Source organism: Poromitra crassiceps (assembly GCF_964638095.1).
Source record: "Poromitra crassiceps genome assembly, chromosome: 6".
NCBI lineage: Eukaryota > Metazoa > Chordata > Actinopteri > Beryciformes > Melamphaidae > Poromitra > Poromitra crassiceps.
Window position 1 is genome coordinate 19,476,290 of NC_139627.1, and position 14,611 is coordinate 19,490,900.

The 14,611-nt window shown below is 42.6% G+C and overlaps 2 protein-coding genes across 4 annotated transcripts in view; one reads left to right on the plus strand and one right to left on the minus strand.

Annotated features, from left to right (window-relative positions):
- zmym2 (zinc finger, MYM-type 2) overlaps positions 1 to 3,106 on the plus strand; it is a 51,279-nt gene extending 48,173 nt beyond the window's left edge. The window contains exon 24 of the mRNA XM_083638641.1: positions 200 to 3,106. Within this exon, the coding sequence (XP_083494767.1) occupies positions 200 to 425 (226 nt within the window). The 3' untranslated portion in view covers positions 426 to 3,106. The remainder of the gene's footprint in view (positions 1 to 199) is intronic.
- Positions 3,107 to 4,184: 1,078 nt separating this feature from the next.
- LOC310778327 (E3 ubiquitin-protein ligase TRIM39-like) lies at positions 4,185 to 10,506 on the minus strand. Of its 3 annotated transcripts, XM_083638711.1 has the most exons (5): positions 10,442 to 10,506; positions 10,052 to 10,117; positions 9,071 to 9,173; positions 7,511 to 7,645; positions 4,185 to 6,536 (listed from the first exon to the last, which is right to left on the minus strand). In XM_083638711.1, the coding sequence occupies exons 3-5, from the start codon at positions 9,162 to 9,164 to the stop codon at positions 5,134 to 5,136; spliced, it is 1,632 nt and encodes a 543-aa protein (XP_083494837.1). In that variant the 5' UTR covers positions 9,165 to 9,173; positions 10,052 to 10,117; positions 10,442 to 10,506; the 3' UTR covers positions 4,185 to 5,133. The 3 variants fall into 3 exon arrangements, with proteins under 3 accessions (XP_083494837.1, XP_083494838.1, XP_083494839.1); XM_083638712.1 differs by lacking the exon at positions 10,442 to 10,506 and having other exon boundaries at positions 10,052 to 10,240; XM_083638713.1 differs by lacking the exons at positions 10,052 to 10,117; positions 10,442 to 10,506 and having other exon boundaries at positions 7,511 to 7,640; positions 9,071 to 9,120.
- Positions 10,507 to 14,611: the final 4,105 nt, after the last annotated feature.

A 14,611-nucleotide genomic window follows, 5' to 3' on the forward strand; every position in this document is an offset into this window, starting at 1 on the left:
TGATTATAACTCATTGCTGTTCACATCCTGAACCACAGTGTTGACAGTTGAATTATGAGGACGTCCAATGTGATAGGCTGCCATGCTTTCACTTGGGAGAGGTTGTCCTGTATTGCTTCTCATCAAAAGTCTCTCTCCCACCTCCCCTTTTCTCCCAAACCCTCCCCCTCTCTCTGCTCTCCTCCTCCCCTCCCTGCAGCCCGACGTCGTTGCGGGAGCGCCTGGACGTCTTCTACGTTCAGCCAGACCCCGCCCTCGGTGTAGACGGCCCGCTGTGGTTCGGCTCAACGCCGCTGGAGCGAGGCGTCCTGGAGAGCCTCCTGACCCGGGTCCTGCTGGTCCGGGACGTCTACACGGACTCACACAGCCCAGAGGATGAGGAGGAGGAGGAGGAGGAGGAGGGCGAAGGAGGGGGCAGAGACTAGCTGTCATTTGGCCTTTTCCCTCGGCAGAGCCCCACCAGTTCAGAGGAGATGGAGAATGGCTAGCAGAATCTGCTCCTCCTGCAGAAAGCGGCAGTCTGCAGAGGGTGAGGAGAACTCATCCTCACTCACCTCTTCCTCCACAAAAACCTTCTGGGATGTGGAGAGCCGGTTGGGATCAATACGAGGAGGAGAGTAACTGCAATCTGTTCCTCCGGTAAAAAACAAACAAACGTACTGTAGAGGAATGGTCGTTTCCTCAGACGCTGCCGAGGGTTTCGCATGTTTTTAGGCAGGAGAGGCTAATGCTGCGTTCCATTCAGAGTTGGAAGTCGGGAATTCTCCGCTCAAAGGTTGCGAGTACAGCCTCCATGCGTTCAGTTCAGGAAAAAAAAAGACGCCTCTGAGATTTTCTCAACATAAAATACTGTTCTCCATGCAAATGCTGATGTTTTGCCAGTGATATTAGCAATGTTAGCATAGAACGATGGCAACTGTAAGTGCAACTTTACATTTCAAGTCTTTATTTTAACCATTCACCACAGTTTTTTTTGTAGAATCCATGATCATGCAATGTATTTTGACAGATCTAAACCTTTTTAAAGTAAAGCTGAGTAGCATTTACAGTCTATGCCGCCACGATGTGATGTCAGATATCTGCTGCTCGGAAACCGCGGTTGAGAAATCTCGCCCGAATTTCCCACTTGGACTGTTCTATAGCTTTCCCCCCCCCCAGTAGGATGTTGGAATTTCCGACTTTCCGACACGTCTGGAACGCTGCATGAGAGTGGCAGCCTCTGCTCCTGCCGCCACATGTTGGCGTTGCCCCATCACCCTGGCTGCTTCCATCTCCTTCCCATCAGCACACCGTCACTCCTGCTCTGTCAGCACCACTCTCAGGCCAACTGCCGCACGTAGCCCACTCCAGCCGGGAAGGGAGAGTCAGAACTGAACAAGAGGACCGACCCGGCCGGCTGTAGGGACGACCTCTGCGATGGGGTAAACCAACCTACCAACATGCTGCGTTACTTTATAGGACATTAGGGGAACCTACCTTCATGCAATGTAGCATTATGTGCGTACCAAGCCCAGATAGGGCCGCTTTGAAGTGTAAATATTTCCGAAAACCAGGGGGTTTATTCAAGATGGAGTCAATCCAGACAGTGTGGTGTGGGATAAAGAAAACACCCACTGAAATCTTCTTCAGCTTGAACACCACCACCCCCCCCAAAAGCCTAGTTATTTTTGTTTTTTTAAACATAGTGATTATTTATTTCAGTTCTTATTGGTTTGACTGTATTCTCTTTACTTTAGGACAGGATTTTCCTTTGTGCCATTTCTTTTCTCAACCGTCGTTCATGGAAAACCTGCTGCAGCCGGGTTCTCTCCGGGTTGGTGCGGAGGCGACCCCTAGAGGACACATGAAGGATGTGGAACACTGCTCCGAGCCCCAGAGACCATTTTTTGAAAGACACTTTCCTTTCTGCTGCTGTCCCCTCGTTTGTATCTCCTGCCGTTTCTCGGTTGCCGTTTGTCTCCTTTAAACTTAACGTCGACTTAGTTTGAAAACAACGCGCTTGGTAATAAGTGCACCTTCTGAGCTGTTTTTTTAGAGTACTTATGTTAGCACTGCAAATTTACAAGCTTGTATTGTAACAAAAGGATTGGATATTACTTTAAAGGACGTTTGTTCAGTTTTCTCTCGAACTGAACTTTTCCCGTTTTCTTTTTGAGTTACACTAGAGAGACTGTTCATTTATTTGAAGATGTTTGAGGTTTAAATCCTCTTTTTTTTTTTTTACTTTCTGACTTGTGAGTTTTATTTGGAATTTACTTTCTATTTGTTTCAATAAATTGGAAAAAGTACTATGCTAAAAAATTAAGTGAGCTATTGTTAGATTCCCCCCCATATCACTCCCTCACCCATTGACTTCCACTGAAAGAGGGGGAAGACTCGCCTGCAAAGCTTCGACTGGATGGATCTGACACCCTTTGCCTACAAATGTGCACATTTTCTCAGTCTGTGCACAAAATATTAGGAACACTTTCTAAATACTGAGTTCCACCCACTTGTACACAAACAGTTCATCTGCATCTCCCCTTTGTGACTGATTGTTTTGATTAATCGGCCAATCAGGTAGTCTATAAAACAAATTACAAATACAAATGCTCATTAAAAGTTATCGGAGCCCAAAGTGATTCTTAAAATTATTTCCTGCCAAATATTTATTTTCTAAGGATATCAAAATGGAGAAAAGCAGCAAGTCTTTGTGTTTGTGAAGGTGTAACCAGCAAATCTGATATTCTGTCTTGACTAAAAGAATCTCCTAATATTTTGTCCACTTGACTGTTTATCCAAAGGCGTAGAGTTGCAGTGTAACATTATAGGAACAAGGGAGGTGGATTTGGAGAGCGCATTGAGTGAAGTTGCCCCGATGTCTGACTGAGGAACAGTCTCCCAGCCCAAAATCCAAACCTTTAACATGAACTGTGGAAGTTGCAGAACTGATCCCAGGTCAGAGGCCCTGGGTTAAAACTGGGTGACCTGCTGAGGGACTGGCTTCGATGCCTCATGTGAATGTGCCTATCTGTATATATACTGAAAGTGAGTGATTGTGACTTGAGTCTGATGCAATGTGTGTGGGCCGATATGCGGAACGATTATGTTAAATAAATGATTTCATTTTCTAACCACTCTTCTACTGCTGTTGTGATTGGCTCTGACCCGGTGTAACGGCACGCACAAGCATGGAGAAAATAAAAGTTAAGAGAACCCACTCAAAATGGGATTTATTCCAATCAAATATTAGAACTGTGTTTATGGACTTTAAATATTGATAGCAGGCTATTGACCTTTTTCACATGAGCCATTTTGTGTCTAAAAGGCCGGAGGTAACATGGGTGCAAGCAAAACATTTAGGGTTTCCAACTTCCAATCCGTTTAGGTGTTCGTGTTAGGGCCTTCATTAATGTTTTGTTTGCACCTGTTACTTCCTGCCTTTTAGACACAAAAAGGCAAATAGCCTATTAAAAACTTTATCAAGGCCATGTATTTATATATATTTTTTAATTAATTGGTAAAGTACGGTAGGCTACTTTATACATTATATTCAAAATAAAATGGGTCCCGTGACCGTCAATAAGACTCAGCAGGTGCATAGGGTGTGCGTTCATTGGGGCACAAAAGATTTCCTACAGCTTTAGGCCATCCTTCATTTCAAACTGCAATCTTCAAATTCTTAATGGATTTAATTCATTTACCGGTAAATGTCGCAGTCCCTTTAATGGCATTACTTTAAGTGGACTTTGTGAACGGAGATATTTTAATTTGTCACTTTGATTTTACTGGTAAAACAAAACTGTCGGGGGCTCCCTCCAAACCCATGGAAAAAATGGTTGATGCTAGAATAGATGGGCCGGAGGGACATCAAGGATTGGTTGGGTTTGGCATAGGGAGTGATGATTGGTAGGGGGGACACACCCATATGTGCAAAAACATACAAAAAAAGTCATTCTAGAAAGTGAAGTTCAGTGAACAAATTCTGCCAGATTTTGTCACTAAACAATAACCAATCGTTTTTCTAGTGATTTCCAGTAGGTATTACTGGTACCCATTGTCTTAGCACATTTAAAAATAAAGAATGTATTATAAAAAGTCAACAGTAGTAAAGAAAAGTAACATTTATTTGACAGTCAAAGCTGAGAAAACACTTCTGCACGTCTTGCAGACACCTGTGTGGTAGGCAGCTATGACGACACTTTAACACGGAACTATAAATCAACCCTTAGTGGCCGTGTCCAGCACCTTTCTGCAATTCATTCTTGATGTTAGGACGCACTAGGAGTGCTCCTCTTCCCAGCACCGCACCAGGGGCCAAATGTATAACACTGGAAATTTAGGTGTAGAAATCTGTGTAAGCCCAAAAAAGCTCTAAATAAAATGTCACCCAATCATTATCCTTTTTTGCCACAACACGCTCAGCCAGACTCAGAAGACTGTACAGTATGCATGATGTGAGAGATGTGTACCGGTAGGTACGCACATTCTCACGGCCCGTGGATTTTTATAAATTGGGAAACCTGTGTGGAAAGTGGTGCAGCACACTTTTTGTGCATAAACATGGTTTATACATGTGGCCCCTGGTGTTTAAGCGCTCTCAGCGCCTAGTGTTTTTGGGCAGAGCGCTCTGGGCGCCTCAAGCAGAAATTGATGAGCGCTGCGCATCAATGTCATGTTTTTCGACAGCAACAAATAAGCGATCCGTGTGCGATGTGTGTCATGTTGGACATGATTTCTAAAGCACTCCAACCTGAACAAACCGCTTCCTGTGGACATGGCCCCTTAAGTCAGTAGAACCTAGAAATGGAGACAAGGCTACTGAAATGACAGTCAATGTCTAAATCTGAACAAATTTCCCTCTAAACTTCACTGGTTTTAGAGACAAAAGTAGTCGTATTCATTTGGCCAGTCATCTTTTTTGGTCAGAACAGTAGGAACTACATTACCACCTTCCATAAGTCTGTAACACCTATAGATCATTAAGAAAAACAAAGGAAACCAATCTAGAGGTGATGAAGCAATGTGGACGATGATGGACCATTTCAGAATGTGTGTAGTATTGAATGTGAAATGAAACACGAACACACACACACACTATACTTGAAGATCACTCAATCACCACCACCACCATCTTCTTCATCTCTAATTGTGCTATTTCACTGTTAGAGAGACCTTCAGTGGTAAAATATTCATTTCCCCCCAAGTGGTAAAATGTGGAACCAGCATGTCAGTGAAAGTGTGTGTGAAGGTGTGTATGTGTGTGTTAGTATCAGGATCAGAGAATGACAGTTTCCCTCTGTCCCAGTCCAGATGCACTCTGACCCTCTGGAGCTTCTTCTTCACCGGGAGATCAATCACTGGATCTGGTGTGGAGCATGCCTGGTATTCCCCATTAAGGTACATTATTCTCCATAACCCAGACTCTATGACTCCCTTCCTCTTGACAGGCTCTGCTGCTACACCCAGCGACCAGTATGCACTGTCTCCAACCTCAACATCCCAGCTATGAGTCCCTGAGTTAAAGCCCTCGGAGGCCAGGATCCAGCAGTAGCGGTCAATCCTCTCTGGGTTGTCAGGAAGCTTCTGTTCCTCTCCAAATCTCACACTGGTCAGATCTTCAGACAAGGCGAGTTCTGGATGGGCAGTGTTGGGGTTCAGAATCACAGGAGTGTAGGAGACCATCTCCTTCATCTTGTCCCAGACTGTGAAGCTCAGGTTGCCCAGGTGTTTGGCCTCATCTATCAGAGCTCCTGAGACCAGCTGTGGATCCTGCAGCAGAGGGCGCTGGACTCTCTCCTCTGTAGGCTTGTAGTTCTGCAGGAACGAGACATCTTCAGCACTCAGCTCCTTCTCTATGGCTCTGACTGTGTCTGAAAAAGCTGCTCTCTCTCTGTTCAGACCCGCAACTTTTTCCCTCATCACCTGACTCTTCTTCTCCTCTTCCTGCCTCAGTGCAGCCAACCTGGCATCCTCTTCCTCTTGTAGAAACTGGCGAAGCTTCTTAAACTCCTCTTTAATCTGCCTCTCTGTGCGTTGGGCTTGGACCTTAATGTGTTCTTCTGTTTGAACACAGTTTGCTATAACTTCATTAAAGCGCTGCAGTTTCTCCTTTAAGGGCTTCAGTGATTTCTGGAGTTCCTCCTTGTGAGGCCGTGCAGCTTCCTCGATGGGTCTGAATCTGTGGTCGGTGTGTGTTTCTGAATCTCGACAGATGAGACACACCGGCTGCTGATGGTCCAGACAGAAGAGCTTGAGTTTCTCAGAGTGCAGACTGCAGAGGGGCTCAGACTCTGCTGAAGCCCTCTGATCTCTCTCCAGTAAGAAAGCCTCACACAGGTTCTTCAACACCAAGTTACGAGGTGGTTTACTCTGTGAAGATGTAGCCTTACAAACTGGACACTCACACACTCCTTTTGTCCTCACCCATTGCTGCAGACAGGCACTACAGAAGCTGTGGCTACATGTCAGGAGGACAGGATCTTCAAAGATGTCATGGCAGACAGGGCAGGAGAGGTTCTCCTCTGATGCAGGAGCCATTTTCTCTCTGAGTGAAGCTAAAAACAGAGGAAACGGCTCAGTCAGTCCCCCGAGAAAATTCAGTGAAAGTTTCTTTAGTCCTGCATATATACTGTATATATATATACAGATCCTTTCCAAAAAAGAATATCATGGAAACGTTAGTTTTTTTCCATAATTCCTTTCAAAAAGTGAAACTTTCATAGATTATAGATTCATTACACACAAATTGAAATATTTCTAGCCTTTGTTTCATTTTTCATAATTTTGGCCTACAGCTCCAGAAAACCCCCAAAACAGTATTTCAAGAAATTAGAATAGTGTGAAAAAAACAGCAGTTACTTCTCAGTTATGACTGACTCCAGCCTCAGTCCACTCCCTCTGAATCTCTGCCAAATTTTTTAATCGTCTTTGCTTGACAATCTGCTGAAGCCCACGGTTATCCATGGTATTTCCATGATATTCAAATTTTTTGGAAAGGATCTGTATGTATATATATATATATATATATATATATATATATATATATATACATACACATATATGGCCTGCATTTATATATGGTAAATGGCCTGCATTTATATAGCGCTTTTATCCAAAGCGCTTTACAGTCAGTAGGTACATTCACCCATTCATACACCGATGGCGGCAGGCTGCCACGCAGGGTGCTATATAGATATATATATATATAGATATAGATATCGCCGGCGACTAAACAAGCGCACCCAGTTCAGAGAAGCAGTAGAGCGGAGGGTGAGGGGAGGCTTTTCTGAACGGGGTGCGCTTGTTTAATGTCGCCCGCGCGTCACGGTAAGTGGACTTGACCTTTTTTATTATTAACACGGCCAAATTTTTATTCAAACAGATAATTAATCACGATGATCCGATGTAGAAGGGTCAGAGGGCGATGGGGGTCGGCCCATCACGATGGTCGATGCCATTGTGCCAACCCTAACACACACACACACACACACACACACACAAATGTATATATATATAATGTCCTCCTCACCATCAACAGTGTAGATGACAAAACACATTCCTTTGACTGTTGCAAGTTCTGGAAAGGCATCCTCATCCACCTCTATGCCCTTCTCATCTGTGACTTTTAGCGCTGTATCTTCTGGTATGAGGAACTTCTGCTGCACTGAAGCATAACAATTAAATACTTCATTAACACAATTATTATTACTTCCCCTTTAGTGACTTTGTACAAAACATCCCTTAGGATTTCTATCTGTATCTCCCCACCTCGGTTTTTATTCTCTTTCCAAGAATCACTCCGCCTGCACTGACCCGTTGGTTTTCCCAGCCGAGCGAGGCAGGCTGGCTGTCAGACACCACCACAGTGACGGAACTCTCTAGTAGGGTTGTCAAAAGTATCGGTAGTATCGATAAAAGTCAATACTAAAGATTTGAAACGGATTCAATACTCATTTGCAACAGGTATCGATAGTATTGATAAGTATCAATACTAAAATTTGAAATGGATACAATACTCATTTACAACTGAAAAATCATGATGACTAGAGCAGGTGTAATCTGCTGTGTTATGATAGGCTGATGACTAGAGCAGGTGTAATCTGCTGTGTTCTGATAGGCTGATGACTAGAGCAGGTGTAATCTGCTGTGTTCTGATAGGCTGATGACTAGAGCATGTGTAATCTGCTGTGTTATAATAGGCTGATGATTAGAGCAGGTGTAATCTGCTGTGTAAGGTCAAGTTTTTTTATGAGTTTTATTGGGCCTAGATTATGGAGAAGCATGAATCTGTCTGTCCGTCCATCTGTCTTTGTTTAATTTTTATAAATGGTATGGCCTGCATTTTTATCCCTCTTGATGTGTTGTTGTCATCCCGCCGCGTGGTATCGAAAATGATATTGAATATCGATATTTTCCTGGGTATCGGTATCGAAGTCGAATTTCTAGTATCGTGACATCCCTACTCTCTAGCTATCCAATCACACTTGAGCGAGAATACGTGACTGATGGTGCATGCACACCACGGCGGCGCTCGTTGCTTGAAGTTGCACAGTTGCCCATTCATTGTGCATTGATGCGTCTGTCATCGTTTTCCCGTTTTCCGAGCACACAACACTTCTTTTTGGACCTGCTTTGGACAATAGAGCTAACCTGGGTAAACCCAGCCTTCAACGTGACGTCACAGGCTATGCGTGACTGATGGCACATAGAGGTCACGTGGAGGCTGGCTTTACCCAGGCTACAATAGAGCTACCTATAGTCGTTTTTCTCTTCTTAGCACCTTCCAAAGCATGCTGGGATACCTGCCGGCGGACGACAGCAACGAGAGGAGGGGCCAAATTCAAAATTTCAAAAGGAAAGACCAATGGCCCTGGGAAAGACAGCAAGACAGCCAATCAACCTGCAGCACCAAGCGACTCCAAGCAAATGTAATGGCTGTGGTGTGCAATGCATGCACCAGGAGTCTGCAACATTAGAAAATTCGGTTGGTACAAGATGCCCCTCTGCGACTCGTAAAAGCATTGATAAAGACGTCATATCCATCAAACGGCAGTTTCAAGTGTCAAGGGAAGCATAAATTGGGCTTTACCTGCACTGATAAAGTCTGCGAAGTTGACTTCTTCCAGTTTCACATATTTCTTTGCTCCTCTCTTTGTCCCTCCGCATTTTACCCTTATCAACATCTTGACCACCTAAGGAAAAAAGATTACTTTAATTAATAAAAGCAATGTGTGGACTGTCACCAACAAAATCGTCTTTGTGGTAGCTGTTATTGAATCTATAGCACAACATTTTCCCTTAACCCTAAACATTTTCAAGTATTATGTTAGCCTGCCTACATTATCCAGTTCAACTGTTTGCTTGTTAGGGCTAGGGCCACGTTTCTCAAATGGGGGTACGCATACCGCTATGGAAAAATGTAAGAATAAATCATGAAAATAAATGAAATGTCAAACAGGGTACTACCCACTGATGAAATTTCAAAACTTTTCCATTGCTTTTCAAGGATCCATAAGAGTATTTCCATGTTTGTGAGGCGGTGACTCTGAATCAATACCAGAAATTATTACTACACTGGACAAATGCCTTGATTTTTATTTTTCTAATTCACAAACTTTCAAGGATTTCAAGGACCCATGGGAACCCTGAATAGGACACACCATATTGGATTTTAGTGCTTTAGAGTTACTGCATCACATTATGGAAGCTATTGACCGTAAACCCTGGTTAAAATACATCTGCCTCGGGAGGCAACTCTTTCACTCAATTCGTTAATTGTAATGTTACATTCTTCAAAAGGTAGGTTATCATTCATTCATTGCATCATATGGTTTTCTGTTGCACTTTTCTTTTCTAAACAAAATGTACTTCTTGGATTCAGATAAGTGAAAGGGGGTACTACTGAAGCCAAATCAGAACCACTGAGCTAACGCTAGCTAGTTAGCTCAATGGTGCTAAAGCTACACTATGGTAACTTTAGCAGCTGTGGCGACCGTGTCTCTGCCATTTACCAACACGGACTGTTATCTTATGGGGCATTCCTTTACTGTAGGGTACTGCCTGACGTTACCTTGTTGACATCCCTTCAGTGCATGCCTGGCTGGGCCGTCGTGTCGCGTCCGATAACGTTAGCGTCCTAGCCTCGCAGAGCCCAATTAATCAGTAAAGTTGATAGAACAAGAAACACAGTGTTAGCTAACGTTAACTAGCATATCTTCACAGAAACACAAGTAATGAGGAGTATTAGAACGTCAATTCCATGTATGTGTGTGCGTCGATTAAAATGGCATGATACGTTTTGGGACAAAATATTTTCGTCAATGCAGCAGTGCATTGTTGAAACTTTCAACTTTAAAGCAATGTTGAAAGCAATGACAGTCCGTAATACAGTATGGAAACGAAAATAACCCCATTAAAAACGAAACCAATGCCAAGGGGAGGAGCCATGCAGTGACTTCACCTGCTGGAGAACAGAGGGAAAACAAAGAAAATTAATTTTGGAAGATGAATCGGTGCGTGCCTAATGCCTTCCACGCTGCCTAGGAACCCTCAGGGCTAGGCTCTCCATAGGCTCCCTGCCCGACCCTTTTTTACTGTAACGCATTTCCACCAGCCAAAACAAAACTTGATTCCGGTCAGCTTTTTCAGAATAAAAGCAAAAATCACTTTTGTTTAAAAAACAAAAAATCAAGGTAACGCTTTAGAATACATGCAGCCCGCAAATAAGCATGTAGTTAGAGTATAACAACGGGGTTTAGGGCTGTAGTTATAGTCTAACTACGGGGTTTAAGGAGTGAATTATAAGATCTGTACTTATAGTCTTAACTACGGGGTTTAAGGAGTGTAGTTATAGTATAACAACGGGGTTTAAGTAGACTCCTTAAACCCCGTTGTTATACTCTAACTAGACTCCTTAAACCCCGTTGTTATACTCTAACTACACTCCTTAAACCCCGTTGTTATACTCTAACTAGACTCCTTAAACCCCGTTGTTATACTCTAACTACACTCCTTAAACCCCGTTGTTATACTCTAACTACACTCCTTAAACCCCGTTGTTATACTCTAACTACACTCCTTAAACCCCGTTGTTATACTCTAACTAGACTCCTTAAACCCCGTTGTTATACTCTAACTAGACTCCTTAAACCCCGTTGTTATACTCTGACTACACTCCTTAAACCCTGTTGTTATACTCTAACTACACTCCTTAAACCCCGTTGTTATACTCTAACTACACTCCTTAAACCCCGTAGTTACCCTGTAAGTACAGTGTGGTACCCCGTAATTAGCCTATAAGTACAAACATTTGTCCCCTGCTTCATAATACAGCCCGCGACCCCCTAGTTAGACTATAAGTACAGATCTTGTTACCCTCTAGTTAAAGTATTTTTTCACTCCTTAAACCCCGTAGTTAGACTATAAGTACAGATCTTATAATTCACTCCTTAAACCCCGTAGTTAGACTATAACTACAGCCCTAAACCCCGTTGTTATACTCTAACTACATGCTTATTTGCGGGCTGTATTCTAAAGCGTTACCAAAATCAAGTAGCAAATTGCAAAATGCAATGTTTTTCCATGATAATAACCATTGTAATGATTTAGTTGAAAGTTCCCCTCAACACTTGGACAGAGATTTGGCATTTCTGGACTATTTTCTGGACTTTTGGGGCATTCCATTTAAACTTTTGAGTTGAGTCCATTTCACAGTTGAGTGATGTCACACCCGAGGAGTGGCAAGTTACTTTCAAAATGTAATATAGGCTACTAGTTACTAGTTACTTTGATTTGAAAGTAATACTTTAATATGTAGAGTAACTCGTTAGCCTACTTATTACACTACTTTTGCATTATTGCGTTTGCATTACTTTCACCAAAATAATAGTAGTAGCAGAATGACATTGCCGCCCCGGAACCATCCAGAAAAATAATTTCAACCATCTTGAATTCAGTATAAACCGTCCAAAATTATAAATGTGATCCTTTTCCACCTTCGGTCAGGACAGCTGAATCACTGCCGATCTTTCGGAAAAGACTAAAGACACACCTTTTCAGGCTCCATCTGGGCCCTTCTTGATCTAACTTCGTTCTCTCTCTTTCCTTATTAAAAAAAAAAAAAAAAACTAACCAACCTTGTACCACTAACCTAAACTTGTACCACTGTTCCTTCAGAAGTTGTAGTTGTCATAGACTGTGCTCCATAGTTGATTGCTCTATTGCTGACAAAAAATGTGTTATTACAAGTCGCTTTGGATAAAAGCGTCTGCCAAATGACGTAATGTAATGTAATGTAATGTAATGTTATTGTCATGATGTCATCTATAGTGGTTAAAAAAGTAACTGAGTTACTGCTAAAGGTAATATATTACCTGTAATATGTTACTTTTTTTCTTTTTCTTTTTTACAAAGTGCTATTCTAGCCCATCAAGATGTCTGACTGTCACTGATTGAGGTAGGCTAGCTACATGTTTGGTGGTAGGCTAAATGTTTGTTTTTCTGTGCTCTTGACAAGATGTGATGTAAGTCGCTTTGGATAAAAGCGTCTACTAAATGACATAATGTAATGTAATGTAATGTTACTTTTGTAATGCGTTACCCCCAACACTGCACCCGAGTTGTCGGTGTTTCATTTAAACAATCGGGAAACCAGCTTGAAGCAACAGGTCACCTTGTACAGCACAAAATCCTATGTCGCCTCTTCCCTGGGTTTGGCCCTCCTTCACTATCATCTCTCATCCTACACGCTGGGCAGACGTCACACCCTGGCGGAGGCTGTTATCTGGGGGGCAGGAGGCCTGTCGACAACCTGGCGAAAAACCACATGGCTTGGGGTCATGTGACAGTATGTTATGTTTGAAAGGTTATAGAGGCCCGGGATACAGGCACAGCAGTGGGAAGCGTGCCGAAATTATCAATATTATTATATTATAATATATCAATATTTCTGACATTTAAAGGATGGTGAACTTTGGTAGTACCTTGGGTTGTGCAGCCTTCTCTGATATAAAACTAAATTATATACATACACACACACACACACACACACATACATACACATACAGTAGTAGTGTTGCAGTGCCTGTTCCCCTCCCCTTCCCCATATTCACACATCTTGATGCTGTCGCACTCCCCCCCAATTGGTCGAATAGCATGAAATTCTGCACTGCACTTTCTCGGGTCCCCAGCAGCACACCCACCAATTTTGAAATCAATCGAACAACCGGGTCTGGAGATATGTGAAAGCCATGTTCTGATTGGTTGAATTGCATGAAATTCGACACTGCAATTTTTTGGGCCCCCAGCATCACACCTGCCAAGTCTGAAGTTCTGACGGTTCTCAAGATCAACCTTTTTTGTGTTGCCAGTAGGTGGCGCTATGACTATGCGCATGTCCAAATTGCACAACATTTCGGCACTGCATTCTGTCGTTTTCCCAGCAGTGCACTCGCCAAGTTTGAAGTCAATCCAATGAACAGTTCTTGAGATATGTGGTAAATTGATGTAAATTCCCTGCACATTAATGCCTATTTAACTTAGCCTGTAAATTTCATGTACATTCAATGTAAACTTTTATCTAACTCTGACTGTAAATTCATGTAAATCCACTGCCTATTTAATGTATATTTAACTCAGTCTGTAAATCTCATGTAAATCCAACGTAAATTCATATTTATCATCCACAGAACACTTCACCACTCATGTACATATTGTATATATTGACTCGATTTGATTCGATTTGATTGCACTTGCAACCTTGCGATTGCTGTTAGTTATCTTCCTACTTCTTATCCCTGTATATTGATGTAACCGCTACGCTGCATACAGACACTAAGACAAATTCCTCATATGTAACTTACATACTGTGGCAATATAAGTGATTCTGATTCTGATTCTGATTCTGACAGTCATACATACAGACAGTCAGACAGACACATATCTTGAGATGAGATTGAGGTCAAGGAAGGAAGGGATCCCCTTGAAAATGGCCATGCCAGTTTTCCCTTCCCAAATTTAGCCGAAATTTGGAGCGTTACTTAACCCCCTTCCCGAAAAGCTACATGGTTGTTACCAATGGATGCCTTGTAGGTCTTCTAGTTTCATATGATACCAGTATCTTCAGTCTAGCTTTAAAACTACAGCCATTAGAAGTATCACTGTAAAATCAGGAGATTTACGGGAGAAATGACCAATGGGGAGCACGGCAGGAGAAAGGGTTCCAAATAGGCAGACCACGTGAAAATCTGGAGTGTTGGCAGGTATGGTCTGTCTGTCTGTGGGCAGATTTTGCTAATGTGATAGCATCAAAACAGTGACGATGCAGACTCACGAAACAGGTGTGTAGTTGACATCAAAATGCAGACAGAGTTAGAAAATGGGTGTTATTAAAACAAATATAAGGGGGTAAAAGGGGGGGGGGGGCAATGTGGGGGACAGCTAAGCTAGAGTGAGGATACTGGAATCATATCAAACTAGGAGACCATCCATTGCCAACCATGTCTAACTTGTTGGGAATGGGCCTAAATAACGCTCCAAAATTAGGCAAAAAACTCTGGCATGACCATTTTCAAAGGGGCTCCTTGACCTATCAACCTCAAGATATCTGAATGAGAATGGGTACCCATGATTC

What these genes read in the sequence shown, in the direction of transcription:
- LOC310778327 (XM_083638711.1), bottom strand. Translation starts at nt 9,164, where the DNA reads ATGTTGATAAGGGTAAAATGCGGAGGGACAAAGAGAGGAGCAAAGAAA. An exon ending in CGCAGACTTTATCAGTGCAG is followed by an intron (nt 7,646 to 9,070) that starts GTAAAGCCCAAT and finishes GTTATGCTTCAG; the next exon opens with TGCAGCAGAAGTTCCTCATA. An exon ending in TGTCATCTACACTGTTGATG is followed by an intron (nt 6,537 to 7,510) that starts GTGAGGAGGACA and finishes CTCTGTTTTTAG; the next exon opens with CTTCACTCAGAGAGAAAATG.